Here is a 19,532-nt window from a genome sequence, read left to right as displayed (position 1 = left end):
AAAACAGGAAGAGCACTCAGGCGTTTGATTAATGTCCATGAAAACACAACTCAGGAGAAAGCTCATTTACTTAAAACAAAAATAAAACAAAAAGTAGTAATTGGTGTGCACTCTGAAACAAACTGCCATTTCCTTAGAATTGATATTAATTAATAAACACACAGCATCAACAACACAGATCAAAAGTTTAAGAAAAATGTTAACAACTACACTGCCCAATGGAAAGTCCATTCCTACTTGCCTATAATGAACAAGAACAAAGCGAAGGTAGGGCACAGCCAGCAAGTAGCAGGAAGAGGCAGCAGTTCAACAGCAAGCAAGTTCCAGTCTGATATTACAGATGTGTCCTACCTCTATTTTTTCTGGTTGATCATGCAGAAGTGGATTATCTATTATTAACTGTGCTATCAGGGAGTGTGACCCTGACGGAAACCAACTCCTGCACAACTCTAACCAATCAGAATGAAGAAGAAGCAGGACACACCAATGATATCCACCACTGGAAACTCCAAGGTCCTGCTAGAACTATCAAATTCTGTGTCTTCATAGTAGTGCAGCTTCCTTTTTCAAAAGGCTCCTGAGCAGCACCATTAAAACAAAAAACTAAGCTGCATCTATCCAGTGAGCCTTTGCATACATACAGTGGTGCCCCGCAAGACGAATGCCTCGCAAGACAAAAAACTCGCTAGACGAAAGGTTTTTTCATTCGCGATTTGCCTCGCAAGACGAATTCCCCTATGCGCTTGCTTCGCAAGACGAAAACGTCTTGCGACTTTGTTAAGCCGTTTAAACCGTGCTTCGCAAGAAGAAAAATTCGTTAGACGGCAAAAATTGCGGAACGAATTAATTTCGTCTTGCGGGGCACCACTGTATTGGTCAGTGTCAGTAGTGGTAATTATTTTTTTTGAGACGTAAGGTATGCTGGCTGGTAAATGTGCATAATGTTGCTTTGCCACAACTGCCTTCAAAATGGCAGCATGTTTGCTTTCTCTCTATCTAAACCCCCAACATTCCCTTAAATGAAATCTACAAGTTAAACCTAGTGTGGTCAGAATTTATATAATTATGTCCCTACATGAACTTCTGTTGCAAATCATCAGAACTTCCCATGGTCTGTGTTAGGATATTTATGTAAACTGAAATAGTATTCATGTAATTCCTCAAATATCTTAGGCAGCATGCCATATTTTCTGGAAATAAGCATGCATGGGACAAATCAAAATTGTGTTTAAAGATTCAGGAAGGTTGCAGGGGAGGCGAATACATCTTGAATTTCTTCTGTGGCTCCCAACATTTTTTAACAGGCAGTGTCCACTCAACAGCAGCCTTTCTGTAATGGATCATGTGTCCATGGCAGCCATTTTATGATGGTGCCCACAACATCTTCTCAAATCCCAGATGTGCTTATGGAAAGTTTCGGATTCCTGGAACATAGGTGGTAAGAAGAGGCACTCTCACAGTACATTTATTTAGGCAGAGCAGGAAGTGCTGCCAGTCACTGATACACTTTTACCAACTTCTTAATAGCTAAGTTGCATGGCTAACATAGGCTTTGAAAAGCAGACCAGTGGTCCTGAATCTCTTCATTTCCTAACATTGTCATCTTTCTTGAAGAGAATTTCTTATTCTGCCAGCTACCTGTCTACAAAAGCATTAAGGCCTACACAAGTATACCATCCAAATGCCATCCAAATTAGTGGGGGTAAGTACTCCCATTACTTACCTTTTTGCAGTCAGGCAATGTTTCCAACAGGCAAGATTTAAAAACGCAAATGCAAGAGACCCATTTCCCCACAAACTAATTCCTAATTAGTAGTATGAAAGCTAATTGTCCTTTGCCAGATGAAATACACAAAATCCTATATATGTCTAGCACATGATTTAGGGGCAACGATAACAAAAGATTAAAAATACAACTTGTCCACCTAGACATATATTTCTCTTCTGTGCCCCTGCCCATTTTTTCTAGTGCTGCCATTGTGTGTCAGGGGACTAGAAGTCCTCTCCCAATCAGTCCCTTACATGCCTCCTTTTGCCTTTTCCACCATTAGAGCATCAGTAAAGCCAGAGGTGCAATGGCAGCCCACCTTCTTTGCTAAGGAAGAGACTTCTGAGGGCAGATCTTCCAATGAACATAGGATTGCACCCATAACTATACAGTTGCACCTTGGAAGTAGAACCAAAGCGTTCAACTCCCAATGCGTGGCTTCTGATTGGTTGCAGGAGCGTCCTGCAGCCATTCAGAAGCCACGCTGGATTTTCGGCTTCCGAAAACTGGAAAAATCACTTCCGGGTTTCGATCACTTGGGAGCTGAAAGGTTCGAGTTCAAAGGCGTTCAGCTTCCAAGGTTCCACTGTATATGCATTATTGTTAAAGACAGGTTGCAAAGAAAATATAAAATGGATTATAATTTAGTAGAAGTCAGTGAAACCCATTGCTGTACCGAAAATTGTGTGGGCTAAAGCAGACGTGGCTAATTATGTATTCAGTATTAAGCATAGCATGAACATTAAATAAATTGTGATAAAATAAAAACATTAATTATTTTACTCTTCGGGGGGGTGGAACCTGTCTAAATGAAAAACAACTTTCATAGGAAAATCCATTTGTTTTTTAAGGTTCCTGCACCTAGGAATAATTTATAATAATTAGAAATCTAAATCAGCCATTTTATCAGAACATTTTATTCTCTTTTTACCAATTAATATTATTTCATTTCGAATATATATGTAGACTAAGAATAGAGGGGGAAACTATAAAGAAGTTCATTAAATCAGCAAAGAAATAAATTATCTAAGTAACGCGTGGGTTCTAAAGAGGATTAAATGAGACTTGCACAGCAAATCTTTGAACAGCATTGTTTTTCACCACCTACAAGTAATAAATGTTTGGTCTGGACATCTCTAGCTAAATTAGTAATATTGGAAAATATGCTTTACCCTGAATTAATTCCAGAATACAAACCTTTCAGAAAAACCACAGGAAACATAATTACTTCTTTTTCTTTCTTTCTGACAAAATCTGTACAAACATTTACTCATGAAATCAGTTCTCCACAGTAAATTGTTGGTAAAGAAGTGTACTAAGAAGCTAACAACAGACTCTGTAGTCTCAGTTTAAGACAGGAAGGCAAAACAAATACCTCTCTTGATGTCATAGCCAAAGTAATGATTTGGGTAAACAATACAACTAAAATGCTTTTTGTAACTGATTTCAGTAAAACATGCTCACCTGTCTTGACCTTGGTCTCCCAGGAGAAAACTTTCTTTTGGTGATAGCTGGTTTTCCCATTCCAATTTTTGGAGTGAGCGATACGTATGTTGTTGGAAGAGTTATAGAGGATTCTAGTGGTGACATCTGACCACGCATCGTGTCATGCGAAGAGCCTAACTCTAGTGAGGCTGTTGGTGAGGAAGACACACTGGACTTGTTTAATTCAACAGATGATGAAAATAAAGACTGTGTTTCAGCTGGTGACTTTAAAGATTTATCTTCCAATGGTGAACTGTCAGTTGCACAACTTTCATTTGCAGGAAGAGATGACGTTTCATAATTTTCTGGAGTGTCATCTCCTTCTGCAGCTTCTGACACCATCGTTGTTTCTACTTCCTCTTCCTTCTTACAGGAGCTGCTCTCGCTATTGACCAAACTGAAGGTTTCCGATATCTTTGCTACATCCTCAGGTATCTCTGGTGGAAGCTGAGATTCCTCTGTGGACATTTCAAATACCTCAGTGCTTTCCTGTGATTGTTTTGTTTCCTCAGTTTGCTTGTCTAAGACTTGCTGCATTGTATTTGAAATATTTTCTGTCATTTCTATCTTTTTATCAGCATGATTAAGATCAGATGCAGGAGTCTTTTTAAGAGATGTTTCTATTTCACTTTTACCAAAATGGTCAGGAGCCTCTGTTTCCAGTTCACCATTATTTTCATTTAATGAGAAGCCTGAAATAAATTAGAACATTTCATTTGAGTCTGAAATTAGAGTATCTCTAGTGTAAAAGTGTTGTCATGGGCTCAGGGACTGAGCCACAGGGGAAGGAGGAGATGGAGAGCGAAGGGGAACAATCTGAGGGGAGTTCAGGAGGGTATGCCAGTGATCAGAGAGATTCCATGAGTCTCTCCAGCGAATCAGAGGATTCCCAGAAGGGGGCCCCCAAAGGCAGGGCAAGGGGGGCCAGTGGGGAGTCTCCAAGCGGCAGCTGGAAATCAGGGGTAGCTTCCCCACCAGAGCGTAGCGGGGGGGGGGGAGAATCCCAAGGGTTAAAACAAGAGCCTCCTGCAGGAGGAGAGAGTGAGGCTGGACTGACCACGCCTCCGTCAGAGAGTGGAGGGGCGGAGGGAAGAGCAGGTCCGGCCAGCCTCCCTGAAGGAGAAAGCAGTGGGGGGAGCAGTGTAGCCGTTAGGAGGAAAGTAGGCAGCTGGGCGCGCGCGCCAAGTTCAAATGTGGAGGCGCGCGGGCCAGCAGAAAACCCGGATTGGGAGCCAGGTCCTAAAGCCCGCCGGAAGGGTGGGGAGGAGTCAGAAGAATCCGCCTCCGAAGAAAGTAGGAAGGAGGTAACCCCAGAGGGCAGGAGGACCCGGAGGAGAAAGGAGCAGAAGGAGGAGAGGGAAAGGTGGAGCAAGGCTCGGGTCTTGAACTGGTGTATGGGTGGGGAGGAGTCAGACGGAGCTTTGCCGGTCTAAGGACTCAGACGTTGCGCTGCGCGCCACGGATGTCAAACCAACAATGAACCACAATAAAGACTTTTGTTTATAAAGAGCAACTGGCGTTGGTCCTCTGTGAGCTAGGACCTGAGGCAGCGCTGACAAGTGTATTTTAAAAAATATGTGAACATTTGTGAAATATGTGAAAAATATGTGAACAGTTACAAGCGTGTGTGGCCTGTACTGCTAGTCTCACATCTTGAAATTCTGAAGATATTCTATTATCATTCTGTATCATATGATCAAACCATATGGATTCCATTTAGCAATCATAGCTAATAGCCATCGGCAGAACCAGCTTCCATGGTTTGTCTCGCTCTTCAGCAAATAAAGTATGAAAAAATAGTTCCTGCTTGTTTGACCTGATTCAACTGTTAATCAATTCAATTAGGTGGCCCATAGTTTGAAACTTAATCCTGAGAACACTTTAGCCTTCCCTTATAGGGAAGATGCACAAAGCCCCCAGTCATGCTGACTGCCCTTTTCTGTTCATTTCCCAGCTCTGCAATTTCCTTCTTTATGTACAGTGACCAAAACTCTACCCCGTGTCAGTGACGTAGCAAGGTCAGGTGGTACCCGGAGCAGAAAATTTATTGTCCATCCCCCCCATTGAAATTACTAAAAGAAGGAAAAATAAGATACTTACAGTTGCAAGTGTTATTTTCTGGTTTATTTACTTAGCATTGTGAGCATAAGCACTTAAAAACTTTTTTCCTAACTTTGTTCTCTGCAAATTTTGAAATCACATCATCAAAATCAATTCCTTTCGCTACTTTGTTTTCAATTGACAAGATGGCTAAGCCAGAGAGCTACACACTGAGTTTTTGTTTTCATTGAACTACCCACCACTAAAATGCAATGAAGTCTAGAATATCTATTATCCAGTACTAATTTCAACATCACTAAATAATCCCCTATCAATTTCTTCACCTTAAACGTCAGAATATCTCCTGCATAATGAGGTACTATATATGCACAAGCCACATAATACTCATTCTTCACTTGAAGGAAATCAATGTTTTAGTGTGGCAGCACGTTGGAACTCCCTATCTATGGATATGAGGTGGGTGCCTGCTTAAAAAAAAATTGGTTTAGGCAAGCCTATCCAGAAATGTAGACACCGTCATGTATTTTAATCTGGTTTTTAGCTAATCATTGATTTTAATTTTTTTATAAGTTTCGAATACTTGGTTTTATTCACTGCTAATTTTATTGCTCTATTCTTTTTGTAGACTGCTTTAAGGTTTGTTTAAAACAAAGTAGTATATAAATGTGAAATAAATAAATACATGCCTTTGGGTCTGCTTAGTTTATCATTATTCCAAACAAAGCATAATTTAGCACATAACAATGCAGATTCATAATGCCTATTTGAACTTGAGGTGTTCTTCGGTGCCCCAGTGAAGTGAAGCGAGGTAGAAACAGAGCCTTTTTGATAGGGGCATCTTGGCTCCAGAACAGGCTCTCCAGAGAAGATTACTTGGCCCCTTCTTTATGTTATTTTTCAAAAGCAAGTTTTTTAAAACAAAAACAAGACCCTTTTACACACCCAGGCTTTTAAAATGGAGGTGGTGCAAGGAAATCTATGGCATAACCATTGGCAATAGATGCTTTCTCCTGACTTGCTGGTTTATTACTATTATATATTTTGTTTTTAATATTTTGTTGTAGGCCACCCGGGAAACGTTTATAGATTAATGGCTATATAAATCTAATCAATCATCATCATATGAATGTCATACAGAACTATTAAACTGAATCCATACCCTGATCTCTGGAGCTTATGGTTAAGATTGAAAGATGCAATATTTATTTTTATTTTTTGCTTTAGGCAAAAGCTGCACATGAGACCCTTATGTTCATTTTTTTTAACCTCTGTGATCCCTAACTTAGTTTCCCCCCTATGACTTTTCCAACTGGCATTTTCTCCATATGCTGACTTTCATCCCCAGTGGCATTTGCATAATTTAAAAAAAAATTATCTAGCTTCTCCTGCTTTTTTCCACTGCCTTCTAAATTGGCATTCACAAAAATCTTTCAATTCTTCCCTACCATTGGGAATGAATAATAGACTTCCCTCATTCTACTGCTCAAGTGAGCAGGATGCATAGATGCATCCCAGCCTTGGCAAGAAAAGTCCAGTAATCAACTATTAACTCCACTGCTTATTATAGAAATTATTTTGTACTTTTATATTGTGCATTTGTTTTGAAGACCTTAACAATACTTTGTACTGTTCCAATGGCACATCCTCAAAAAAGAAAAAGAAAAAAGAACATCTTAATTCTCCAAATGCTTTTGTATGTAGATTTTTGAAAATAGATTCCACATAGTATTTATGTGTATATGGGTGTATTGTGTCACATCAAAAGAAAAATGCTCTTACCATCTGTGCCACACTTAACCGTTGATTCTTGAGCAAGGCTGCTATCCATTACTAGTTGGTCCTTGTTGGCTACATCTCCTCCTTCTTCTGTTTCCATTTCATCTGCACAAACTTAAGGAGCAAACACTTTTAAAAATCTCCATGCAGCATTTATTGTATTACTCACCATCATTAACTTATTTTGGAGCTTGGCCTTTTTGCTTCCACAAAATGATATTTTAACAGTGAGCACACACAGTTAATGGTTTACTATGCACAAGCTAATGCACCCACATTACTCTTCAACACCAGCACTGGGGAGAAACAAGCCATAATCCCTGGTTTAGCAGTACATGCTTCGATCAAACCATGGTCTGTAGCCAAAATTTGTGCTTTCTTTTACTAAGCATGGTTTGTTTCGACAAAACAAGCCATAATCCTTGGTTCAGGCATAATGCTATGCCAAAATTTGTGGTATGTTTCATCCCAGTAGTAGATGGGAAGAGTGAAGCAAGCGGGATAAATTCACACACAGTAAACCGTTAACTATTGTTTACTGTTATGCTTGAATGCTGTCAGCATGATCTGAATGAGTTAGATGATAAGTACAAAATTTGGGTATTAGAGAATATCTTATTCATAAGTTATGGGAATGAGTTTCATAATCAACTAGGATACCATATGCACTTCGGTCAGGATAAAGTGTCCTAAAGCTTGTACTGCTTTAAATTTGGCAGAATTGTAGCACAAGCCATTTAAGACTGATCCTGGAAATAGCTTCAACCTCAGTGACTTCCACAGACTTTATCAAAGTGTAAAATAGGAAACTTTTATTCTATGTCCATGATTCAATGAAAACAAAGAAGAAATGCTGAACTTGGATTGTAAAACTTGTAAAAGCTGTGAAATCCCAACATTTCAAATTAATAACCTATTTTTTGGTCACAAACTCTCTGTAGTATATCCTAACCTGAAATCTACTTTTAAAAAGCCAGAGCAGTAACATGCTTTCATACTAGTAAAACTCATTAAAATGCACAAAAGCAAGCAGGAGCATGGAGACGACCTCTACAAGAATATTAAACTCTTAGCTCCTGAAAAAGGAGATCCACAGAGAATATTACTGTTAAAAGGCATATGAATATGTCTTTTTATGTGAAAAAGCTTAGCAAAGTTCAAAATGGCAGAACAATTTGGAGTGCTGCTGAATTCAGTAACTAATCTGTTCGTCTTGGAGACTGACATCATTAAAGTGAAAACTTCAGTATGAGGAAATGATCATTTACATTGGCTTCAAATCTGAAATTATTGTACAAAAGTAATCTCTTGGGAGTATGTAATGAAACAACCCATCTCCTATAATAGCTCCATATTTTTCTTTGTTGTTAAAATGGCAATGCCACTCTTGCTGTGAGACAAGAATATATTCCACAATTTTTCTTCAAGTACAAACCATGGCAAAACCTATTCAATAAAATAGTCTTTTGCTTGGCAGCATGTTCCCCTTTTTAAAAAAAGCTGAGAATGGTGCTATAAAATTCGATATTCAATTTCTGGAAGATGTTTTAGTGTTAAAGGTTTTCTGGCTTTGTCCTGAGAGCCTTTGGAGCTGGAATCTCAATGACGTACAGTAGTGTGAAGATTTTTAAGATGATTGTATCCTCCCCCCCCCCAAAGTGCTTTTTGGCTGCAATGTTGGCAGCCATAATATTATATAGGACGTGCTCCCCAAATATCAAATGAAAGACAAGCAGTGGGCATGGGAAATATGAAAGGAGAAAGAGTGTCTTTTACCTGTACCAGTTTCAGGAAGAAGTTGGGCAGTATCCATCACATCACATGCCTGTGCATGTTCCTCTTCTGCTTCTAAGTATTTGCAAAGACTGCAGGTGTATTCTTTTAAGTGAGTATCCAGTTCGTTATCGGGAAATTTGTCACATTCTATGTGAATCCACCTAAGGGAATCATTAGTCAAAAATTCACATTAATGAATTTATTTAAAATGTCCCACTGAAATCCTATCTTCATTGTAAAAAAAATTAATTTTTAAAATTCTGGATTTTCTGGATTTTGGGGCACCTCAAATCAAACCAATACCTAAAAGGGATTCATAAAAGCATCTGAATCCACTTTACTTGCAGAAGAAGAAGAAGAAGAAGAGTTTGGATTTGATATCCCGCCTTTCACTCCCCTTCAGGAGTCTCAAAGCAGCTAACATTCTCCTTTCCCTTCCTCCCCCCCAACAAAGACTCTGTGAGGTGAGTGGGGCTGAGAGACTTCAGAGAAGTGTGACTGGCCCAAGGTCACCCAGCAGCTGCATGTGGAGGAGCGGAGATGCGAACCCGGTTTCCCAGATTACGTGACTACCACTCTTAACCACTACACCACACTGGCTCTCCAATGCGCTACATTCAATAATGAGTAATTGTTTTGTGTACATATACATAACTACAATAACCCTACAAGACTTAGTTCCAGATCTATTTAAAACTTGAAGAAGCTGAACAGTTAACCCTATATGGGGACAGAATTTATCAGAAGATTCTGAGAACCTTGTGGCAAGTCTCATGATGGATGAACAGTAGTTGATACGCATATAATATTGCAGAAAATGAAGCGTCTTCAATAGATCAAAGCTGGATGCAACATGGGGCCACTTTAACAAAAAGGTTGAGGGCCATTAAGAAGTAGCAGAGTTATCCAATCGTTTAAAATGATAGTTAGGTTTCCTACCTTTTGCACACATGACAACGCAACTTGTCTTTTTGCAAGTCTGGATTGGAGGATTTTTCACAGAAAGGACAAGGCAAATTGTCTTGCTGACGGTAACAACTATCACACATAAGACAGTTGTGATGCCACTGACTACTGGTCCGTGTGCCACATTCTGCACATACCCTGCAGTTCTGAAAATATGAGAAAAGGAAGTATTTCCTGTTTATGATATTATGCTATTGCATCAAAAACAACCACTGGCAAACATGTTCTACATTGACAGAAAGAGGAACTTTAATTTTATTTATTTGGAAGTTTAACGAACAAAACTAGTAGTCCATAATCTATTCAAAACGCAGCCTAAGGGTAAATTTTCATACTGCACTTCCACTAGACAAGAAAGTCTTTGACAAGGATGTCTTTTATGGGACATAGTTCTCTTGCCAGTAGAAATTTAAGTCTCCATGCAGACACGATCAAAAGGATTATTAACCTTTGATGGACAGAAAATAAAATGAAAAGCATCCTTTCTTTCTCCTGAAAATTGAATTATATACTAACTCTTGACAATGTAAATATAGTCTGAATAAATATCTGCTCCTCTATTGTAAGTTGGGACTTCTTTTTCCTTATAAATGTCAATTTCAAAGGGGCGAGAAACTGATCTCATGATTTCTAAATCTGTACTAGACAGTTAGTAAATTAAGTATGTGAGGTAAGAAAGAATATTGTGTTATATATTTGGCATACTTATCCCTCTTTTTTGCACAGGTAGGTAGCCGTGTTGGTCTGCCGTAGTCAAAACAAAACAAAAAATTCCTTCCAGTAGAACCTTAGAGACCAACTAAGTTAGTTATTGGTATGAGCTTTCGTGTACATGCACACTTCTTCAGATACCTCTTTTTTTGCACTTATTTTAAAAGATTGTGGTTGGCAGAAGTAAAGGTCACTTGAAAATCAACATGAGATTAACCAGAGATTCTCTGTGTTGCTATTCATTAGCTGAAGTGAGTTGAGTGGGCTAAAAGAACATAAAAGCAGGCTTCTTATGTAATCAACTTCCAATTTCAAAATGTAAACTCACTTTGCATTTCCAGCCATTTGTTGGTACGGAGTCCATAACTGGTTGTAAACAAAAAGTATGATACCCTTTGTCACATGTATCACACACAAGCATCTTGTTGTCTTCTCCAGAATGCCTAGGAAAGAGGTTAGCAGGTTAAGCTTGCTGGATAGGAAGGAAAATACTTTAAAAAACAAAATAGCACTTTGCAGCAAGGTAGCTAAGCACCAAGCAGTAAAGCACCAACTATAAAATAAGTTAGATGATCCAATGCTGAAGCCTGAAGTCACATCTAATAATATAGAGCCAATACTTCAGTTTCATTACTTGACTCTATTGAATGTCATGCTACTCCACCAGTGCAACATTTCAAATCATAATTATGCACTCACAAATATTAATAACAAATACTAGAAAGGGAGAATTAAAAAGTCTAACAACTCTTAATTGTTATGGAAGTAATGAAATACCAATCAAAGCCTTGCCATATATGCTAAAGTTGATGCAGATAATGTGAGAAGTGAATGATACAGGGGAAGTGAGTAGGTGCGAGGGGCCTTTTCTTTGCAATAGTCTCAATACCCTCCTTGAAACCAACTCAACTAGGGCTCTGTTGTGCTGTGCTTTGGGCCAGTAAACAAACAGAATCCACAATCCATTGTGGGCCTCCAGCACCAAGAGTAAATATTCCTAATGTAAAGTTTTCTTCACTCAAGAGTGAAGAAGACATATCCAATATTTTGGTAAGTAAATCATGTTTGGTTATGGAAATCAGGGACCATTCCCATAAACCTGTCCAAGTGCTTATCTTCAAGTTCCACAGATGAAGAAAAGGAGGAGGTCACAGCCTTTAGTTAAATTCTCTTACACCTATTATAATCATGGTCAATACATTAAAACAGATTTCCAATCCTGCCCACCTCTCAATTTCTGCCTCAGAGAGCACCCTCTCCCATTTTAAATAATACAATTTTATGGGAATTTCCTCTTCCAACTACCAAAGCACCTTGTCTCCATTATCAGGCTCTGGTGACTGCAGAACTGTCACAGGACATGATTGGGTTTCACAACTCACTGCAGTTCTAAACACAATAAAACCACAGTCTACTTTTGCTTACTTGCAGTTCTGGCACACTTTGCAATCGGGACACTGCCAACCTGCCCGTTTTATAGGTGTCACTTGTATATCCAGGCACATTCCATGGTAATGCTGGCCACAGGTAGTACAAAAAAGCTGATCTAAGAGGTCGCCAGGGCTATCACACACTGCACAATTTGCTTCTTCCTTTGCTGTAAATTAAAAGATGAATTTTGCATCATTTTAGAAGGAGTCGTCATAAAGCTTCACATTATATAAATATTTTTATCCTGTTATTCCAACGCTACATAAGGATTACATAAACTGGCAAAATACAATTGAAGAATCAGACGTTTAAGTGCATATGAAAGCAGACTATGCATAATGACACTTTGCATAGCAAACTCTTCACACAGGTTACATCCTTTAAAAATGAAACTAGTATTGGAAAATTTGTCCTCCAATACTTTTAAAAGACAAGCAGCATAGTGGGAACAATTATTTACTAATATATTAAGAGTGATGATTACAGAGTGGGTGGGTGAGCAGCCACAAGTAAGCCAATGGTAGGCAGCCTGGCTTCCTTTCCTTGTTTCTCATGAGTTTGTTTGAAGAGCTACAGATTGGGAAAGGAGGGAAATGGATTTCCTGCCACTTTCCTGACTGTAACCCTTCACCTTACTCAGAGCAGCTAGAATTAAAGACTGGAAGTTGGGAAAGGCTGGGACACAACTCTCTTCCCCAATTCCCTTTTATTATAGTTGAATAAAAGGTAAGCAATAAAGAATTGATCTGGATCCAGTAACAAAAAAAGGAATTTTGTACTGATCATCAACAGGTATGAACTGAAGCTTTAGCTCACTACTGCTACTTACATCTTTGTGGGGCCTGGTCAATGTGGTCTGGGCAAAGAAGGGAAAAATGATTAAAGTCCTGAAAAGTGCCTGCTCCAGCAGCACATGGATAATGGTACATCTGGGTGCATTTCTCTTCACAGCATTTGATAGTGGCTCCAAGGTGCTTGCAATATGCACATCGCTGAAAAACAAAGCATGCACCTATTTAGTATTGTGGTTCAAATCAATCCCACTAGGCAGAAGGTTCACAGGAATATAGCATTTTTTCTGTGTGCTATGAGTTTTTCAATACTTCCTAGGTTTATTCTCACAATCTCCGTGTGAGTTATGCTAGGAAAACATAGTGACTTAGTCCAAGTCATCCAGAAGACCTCAGAGCTTACTGGAGATTGGGATTTGTATTTCCTGTTCACAAACCAATAATCCATTTACTGTAGGCACACTGAAATACACACCTCTAGTGGTTTTGGTTTTGCACAATGAACAATCCACCCAGAGGGCCAGACTATGCACAAACACTGGAGTTTTCAGACTGAAGGTATTCCAGTACAATTTATCCAACACAATATATTTTTCAGTCCCTTTCATTATCCCAGCCATAACTTTTAAGAAAAAATTCACAGCATGGAATTCAAAACAAAATAGTGTATGGTGATTCATAAATTAATTTATTACAGCAAACCATTAAATAAATTATTCACTTCATCTATACTAATTGTTTTAGACATACAGGTGAAACTCAAAAAATTAGAATATCGTGGAAAAGTTCATTTATTTCAGTAATTCAACTTAAAAGGTGAAACTAATATATGAGATAGTCTCATGACATGCAGAGCGAGATATGTCAAGCCTTTATTTGTTATAATTGTGATGATCATGGCGTACAGCTGATGAAAACCCCAAATTAACAATCTCAGAAAATTAGAATATTAAATGAAATCAGCAAAACAAAAATTGCAAATAAAGCAATATTGGACCGCTGAGAAGTAGAAGCATGCATATGTACTCAGTACTTGGTTTGGGCCCCTTTTGCATCAATTACTGCCTCAATGCAGCCTGGCATGGATGCTATCAGCCTGTGGCACTGCTGAGGTGTTATGGAAGACCAGGATGCTTCGATAGCAGCCTTCAGCTCTTCTGCATTGCTCGGTCTCATGTCTCTCATCTTTCTCTTGGCAATGCTCCATAGATTCTCTATGGGGTTCAGGTCAGGCGAGTTTGCTGGCCAATCAAGCACAGTAATCCCATGGGCATTGAACCAGGTTTTGGTACTTTTGGGCAGCGTGGGCAGGTGCCAAAGTCCTGCTGGAAAATGAGGTCAGCATCCCCATAAAGCTCGTCTGCGGAAGGAAGCAAGAAGTGCTCCAAAATCTCCTGGTAGACGGCTGCATTGACCCTGGACATAATGAAGCACAGTGGACCAACACCAGCTGATGACATGGCTCCTCAAATCAACACAGACTGCAGAAACTTCACACTGGACTTCAAGCATCTGGCATTGTGTGCCTCCCCATTCTTCCTCCAGACTCTGGGACCTTGGTTTCCAAATGAGATGCAAAAGCTGCTCTCATCAGAAAAGCAGTCCATTAACTGATGCTGTGGTCCCAGACCAGAAATTCTCATACTGTATACAGATTCTAAAATCAGCACTTCATCCCCTATACACCAAGGAGGTACCCTTTGTTAGGTAGCTTCAAATGACTGGACCATCGACTCCTTGGAGTATTAGTAAAGACCAAATAAATCCCCATAGCTTTAAACCTTGTTGCCTAGCAGAAGTCAACAGCTGCATAAAAAAGCACTGACCTATTAACTGTCCAGATACAGCACTCAGTGTGGGGGCATTAAACTTTACAATCTAAACCAGACATTTTAAATTTTACATATCAAATTATTTCAATTGTAGTGATAATTCAAGAGATGCTTCACATAGGGACTATTATATTTCCATCTTCCATTAAATCATCTTTTTTTTCACTATTGGGCATACGCAAATGAAGTGAGGAAATAAATAACAGATTGAATAATATGCAATAGACTGCAGAATTCAGGTCTTTTCCTCCATGGAATTTCTACTGTCTGCAACAACAGCATGCCTAGGTGCACTGCAGGACCAAGTCTGATTAGTGAAAAGCAAAAGCAAATTGGAATACAGTACACAGATAAACTGAGCAACACACATTACAGATTGCTATAAAGTGCTGCAGCTAACAACATGGTATAATTTAAAATTCAACATACACATGTTAAAAAGCTTTGGCAGTTCCTTAGGTCAGTGTCAAGACAGCCTCCTCCATTTGCCTCAGCTACAGGAGTGCTAACCGTGGTCCTGAACCTACTGAACTCTGAATTAGCACCTTGATCCTTGTCCAGGGTCCTGACCTTGCCTTAGATCCTGGCCAATTCTGAAGCTCTGGGCCATCAACTCCTCTCACAAGGGATAGGGATAGTTGGGAGAGAAGGAAGCACATTTCCTTGCAACCCTGGTGGCATTCACACATAAGGCAAAAGCAGGAAGCAACCTTCAGGGAGGTGCTGCCATTCCCTGTACCTCTCTATTAACCTCAGGTCAAGGCTTCCTGCTTTAATGGCAGGCCATTGTCTCTCAATGTGCCAATGGCTTCTGAAAAGCTTATACCCTAATCTCCCATAAGCAGAATTCTCTCCACAATTGAAGACTGAAATGGTGCCACTTTTTAAGTTACTCATATACTCTGAGTATGTCTCCTTAGGAAGGTCAACTTCAGTCTGGAAATCACTACTTCATAACTCAATTAAAATACCTTGCCATTTTGCTGAATTCTTCATATAATCACTATAATGTATCAAGCTTTACTATGTTCAGCCACTGACATCCAACCTGTACATAGCAACAATTTGTCTAGTATGTTAGAGTGCAGTTAAACTGTGTAGCAATATATTTATTTTTAAAAATGTTTATATCACAGCTTTTTTAAAAAAAAAGGTTCAGAGTGGCTAATAAAAAATATACCATTAAATTAAAATACAACAAAACACTCTCAAGATAGAATAAAACACATAAAACCATTACTATAAAAGAGAAACATAAGCAAGGAAAAAAATCTTAACTATTGTATCAAAAGCCCTTCAGCTAAAGTTCACCAATAGCCAAATATTTTCCTAAAAGGAAGGTTTTCACACTGTGATAGAAGACCAACAAGATAGGAGCAAGACAGATTACTCTGGGCAGGGAATTCCAAAGTCTAGGGACAGCCGCTGAAAATATTCCAGTGAAAATAAAATTGATATTATGGATATTATCTGTTACATTTCCATTTAAAATGCTGTATTCAATATGCATCATATTCAAATACAACTGCACTGTGGATATTGGAATTTTTTACCCCAAACTTCCAATGTATATGGTTTCCATTATTAAAAAAAAATGCACACAGCCAATTTAAAAGGAGTTCCTGTTTTTAAAAAGTACAATAATTACAAATGTATATAACTTTTCTAACCTACTTACTTATTTGTTTGACAGCCTTTTAACTCCATTGGGCAATCAAGTTAGCAGCACTGACCTCCTCAACTTCACACTGTTTCCTCCTCAAGTTATCAGCCAAATTTAACACAAGGGGGTTGCATAAAATTAGATTTTCAGAAATGAGAACAATCTGGATAAACTTGAGAAACAGTGAAAAATGCCTCACACATGTTGATTTACAATATTATGCAGAGAAACAGAGGAGGGTGGGAAATGAAAGGCATTGAAGTGAACCCTTACAACACATGGTAAAAAACCATGTCGGCAATTAGAAGCATTTGGAAACTTAGCAAGAAAACCACTTTTATAAACAATGTGGTTTATGAAATCTGAATAAGAAAAAAAAACCTAAGGAAATCAGCATTTGTTTAAACCATACACAAGTGATAAAGCACTCAGAAGTAGTAAATCCCCACAGGGAAGTTTTACAACAGCTGCTGACTGGAAGGCTTATTTTTTCCCCTGCAGCAGAAGCACTGTTTTGCTACAAACGAGACTAGAAGTTATGATCCAAGGAGCTCAAGTATGTTGTTATTGTAACTCTGCCTGACCTTTAACAAAGAAGAGTTCAAGCAGCACATGATTAAAATGTTTTTAAAGGTGTGTTACATAAAAGCTGCCACTGCAATTCTGAAGCACAGAAATATTTCATAAGGACATTTTTTGAAGGAAAAAAATCAGGAAATGTCAAAGCACACTGCACAACTGACTGAATGGAATTTAAAGCAGCCGCAGGTAGGGCATCTGAGATTAGCTAAAGATGCCTCTTAGCAGACACCTTTATTTTGCAGAACAAAACTTTGTTTTGCATGATCAAGAAAGCAAGCTCTCAGAACAAGCATTTTTCCATGGTTAGTACAGAACTAACAGTTTTGACATGTTATTTGTCTTGGATAAATATTCTGCTTAGTGCTACTGAACTAACTAGAAAATTAAGACCCAGCACCCATATCTTCCATATAGCTAACAATGGCCTATTTTCTCCCATATCTTTTTTTTCAGTTTCTTCCTGGTTTCCTGTCTGTTTCACACATTTTGTTCCAACCATGCATTCTATTTTTACTTCTACTTAGAATCATATAATTGTAGAGTTGGAGGTGACCCCAAGGGTCATCTAGTCCAGCCCCCTGCAGTGCAGGAATCTCAACTAGATCATATGTGACTGATGGCAATCCAGCCTCTGCTTTTTAAAAAAACCCCTAAGGAAGGCGAGTCCATTCTACTAACAGCTCTTATTGTCAGAATGCTCTTCCTGAGGTTTAATTGAAATCTCCTTCCTTGTAACTTGAATACATTGGCTCAGGTCTTCCCCTCCGGAGCAGGAGAAAACAAGCTTGCTCCATCTTCCATGCGACAGCCCTTTAGATATTTGATGATGGCTATCATATCTCCTCTCATTCTGCTCTTATCCAGGTTAAACAGACCCAACTCCCTCAACCATTCCTCATAAGGCTTGGTTTCCATACCCTTTATCATCTTGGTTGCCATTTCAGCTTGTCAATATCCTTCCCAAACTGTGTGGCACAGAACTGGACACAGTACTCCAGGTGTGGTCTGATCAAAGCAGAATAGAGCGGGACTATTAATTCCCTTGAACTATACCTTTGTTGACAGAGTCTAGAATAGCATTACCTTTTTTGCTGCAACATCAGACTGTTGACTCATGGTAACCCATAGGAATAAGTAGATACAATTCTGCCATTGCTTAATTAAATAAGTTTCCATAGATCAGTCAAGAGAACCAAAAAGAGAGCAATTCCCAGCTCCAATCCTAGCCAGCTCCATTCCCGTGGCTAGAAGAGGGGCAGTGGGGGGCCAGGCTGCACCAGCGTCCTCATAAGGAGCAATATCCACAACGCACAATAATGTGAAGTGGAATAAAACAAAGTACCGTATTTTTCGCTCTATAGGACACACTTTTCCCCCTCCAAAAATGAAGGGGAAATATGTATGCATCCTATGGAGCGAATGCAGGCTCCGAAGGCTTGCGGATAGCAGCCTGAAGCCTGAAGCCCGGGGAGCGCAGCACCAACTCCCGCTGCGCACCCCGAGCTTCAGGCAGCTATCCGCAAGCCTTCGGAGCCCGGTGGGGCTTCCCCCGCTCCCAGCCCGGCAAGCTCCGGGAGCGAAGGCGAGGTTGCGCGAAACCTCACCGCCACTCCCAGACCCGTTCTGGGGGCTGGGGTCGGGGGAAGCTCAGGCTTCCCCCGCCACAGCCCCGCGGCTAAAAACGAAGCCAAGACAGCGAGCGGGATCCATCCCGCTCTGTCTTGGCTTCTGCCAAAGCCGCGCGCAGCCTCTCCCGGTTGGAGAGGTTGTGCATGGCTAAAGAGGAAGCCAAGACAGCCAGCGGGATGGATCCCACTCGCTGTCTTGGCATCTTTGCTCTTTGGGGCTGGGGGGGAAAATAATTTTTTCCCCTTTATTCCCCCCCAAAAAAAACCTAGGTGCGCCCTATGGTCTGGTGCACCCTATGGAGCGAAAAATACAGTATGCCTGTATATTATTTTTCTCAAGCATTTTGTTGTATTTTAGATCTACAAATGGATAAAGAAGGAGAGGACACACTGGGACGACTTTTCACTTTTCTCTATTATTTTTCAATTATTTTCCATTTCTTTATTTTACAACTTAAAAATTTAAATAACTTAATTGCTGCATGAGCTTTCAACATGTATTAAGACTAGCCTTATTCAGCATTTCCTGGGGGGACTATCACATTTGCCAACTTTCTGTACTGAATTCCACAGTACATTAAGCATGATTCTTAGCCGAAGCAATTAACTGTTAAGTAAATTGTATAGTTTTGATAAATATTTGAAAACATTGATTCTTCAATCCTTTAACTATGTCCCAAAACAGATGTGCACAACTGCAAATTCTATTTGCTTCCTGGTTTCTGAAGTGTAATGACATTTTTACAACCACACACGATGCCTTCACCCAGGAGTAAAACAAACCATAATAATTCTTCACCATCTGTTTCTTAATTTTGCATTCAGTTAACTTTGCATTCCAAACTAAAAATCATTTATTTCATAACACACATTGTTCAATAGGTAGAAATTATAGCTGGTAATTTTTAAGGGCTTATATCTGTAATGTTTCCATTACTCTTAATTTAAGTGCTATTAAAGCTACCATATGGAAGACCCATGTTTATGCTACCGCAAGAACCATTGCCCATTATAGCAAGAAGGTCATTTGCACTCTCTCCCAGTTTTGCCCCCCCCCCCCCA

The 19,532-nt window shown here is 39.4% G+C and overlaps 2 protein-coding genes across 4 annotated transcripts in view; one reads left to right on the top strand and one right to left on the bottom strand.

Annotated features, from left to right (window-relative positions):
* The window catches only part of GALNT11 (polypeptide N-acetylgalactosaminyltransferase 11), a 243,969-nt gene that overhangs the window by 101,042 nt on the left and 123,395 nt on the right, over positions 1 to 19,532 (top strand). The window lies entirely within an intron of this gene.
* The window catches only part of KMT2C (lysine methyltransferase 2C), a 143,986-nt gene that overhangs the window by 65,852 nt on the left and 58,602 nt on the right, over positions 1 to 19,532 (bottom strand). For all 3 annotated transcript variants that reach the window (XM_082192087.1, XM_082192088.1, XM_082192089.1), the window contains exons 7-13: positions 12,804 to 12,966; positions 11,969 to 12,140; positions 10,872 to 10,986; positions 9,806 to 9,978; positions 8,867 to 9,027; positions 7,094 to 7,204; positions 3,233 to 3,945 (exon numbers count right to left, since the gene is read on the bottom strand). In XM_082192087.1, the coding sequence (XP_082048213.1) occupies positions 3,233 to 3,945; positions 7,094 to 7,204; positions 8,867 to 9,027; positions 9,806 to 9,978; positions 10,872 to 10,986; positions 11,969 to 12,140; positions 12,804 to 12,966 (1,608 nt within the window). The remainder of the gene's footprint in view (positions 1 to 3,232; positions 3,946 to 7,093; positions 7,205 to 8,866; positions 9,028 to 9,805; positions 9,979 to 10,871; positions 10,987 to 11,968; positions 12,141 to 12,803; positions 12,967 to 19,532) is intronic.

The sequence above is a fragment of the Podarcis vaucheri genome, assembly GCF_965113315.1.
Source record: "Podarcis vaucheri genome assembly, chromosome: 12".
NCBI classification, from domain to species: Eukaryota; Metazoa; Chordata; class Lepidosauria; order Squamata; family Lacertidae; genus Podarcis; species Podarcis vaucheri.
This window is presented reverse-complemented; position numbering and strand designations above follow the sequence as displayed.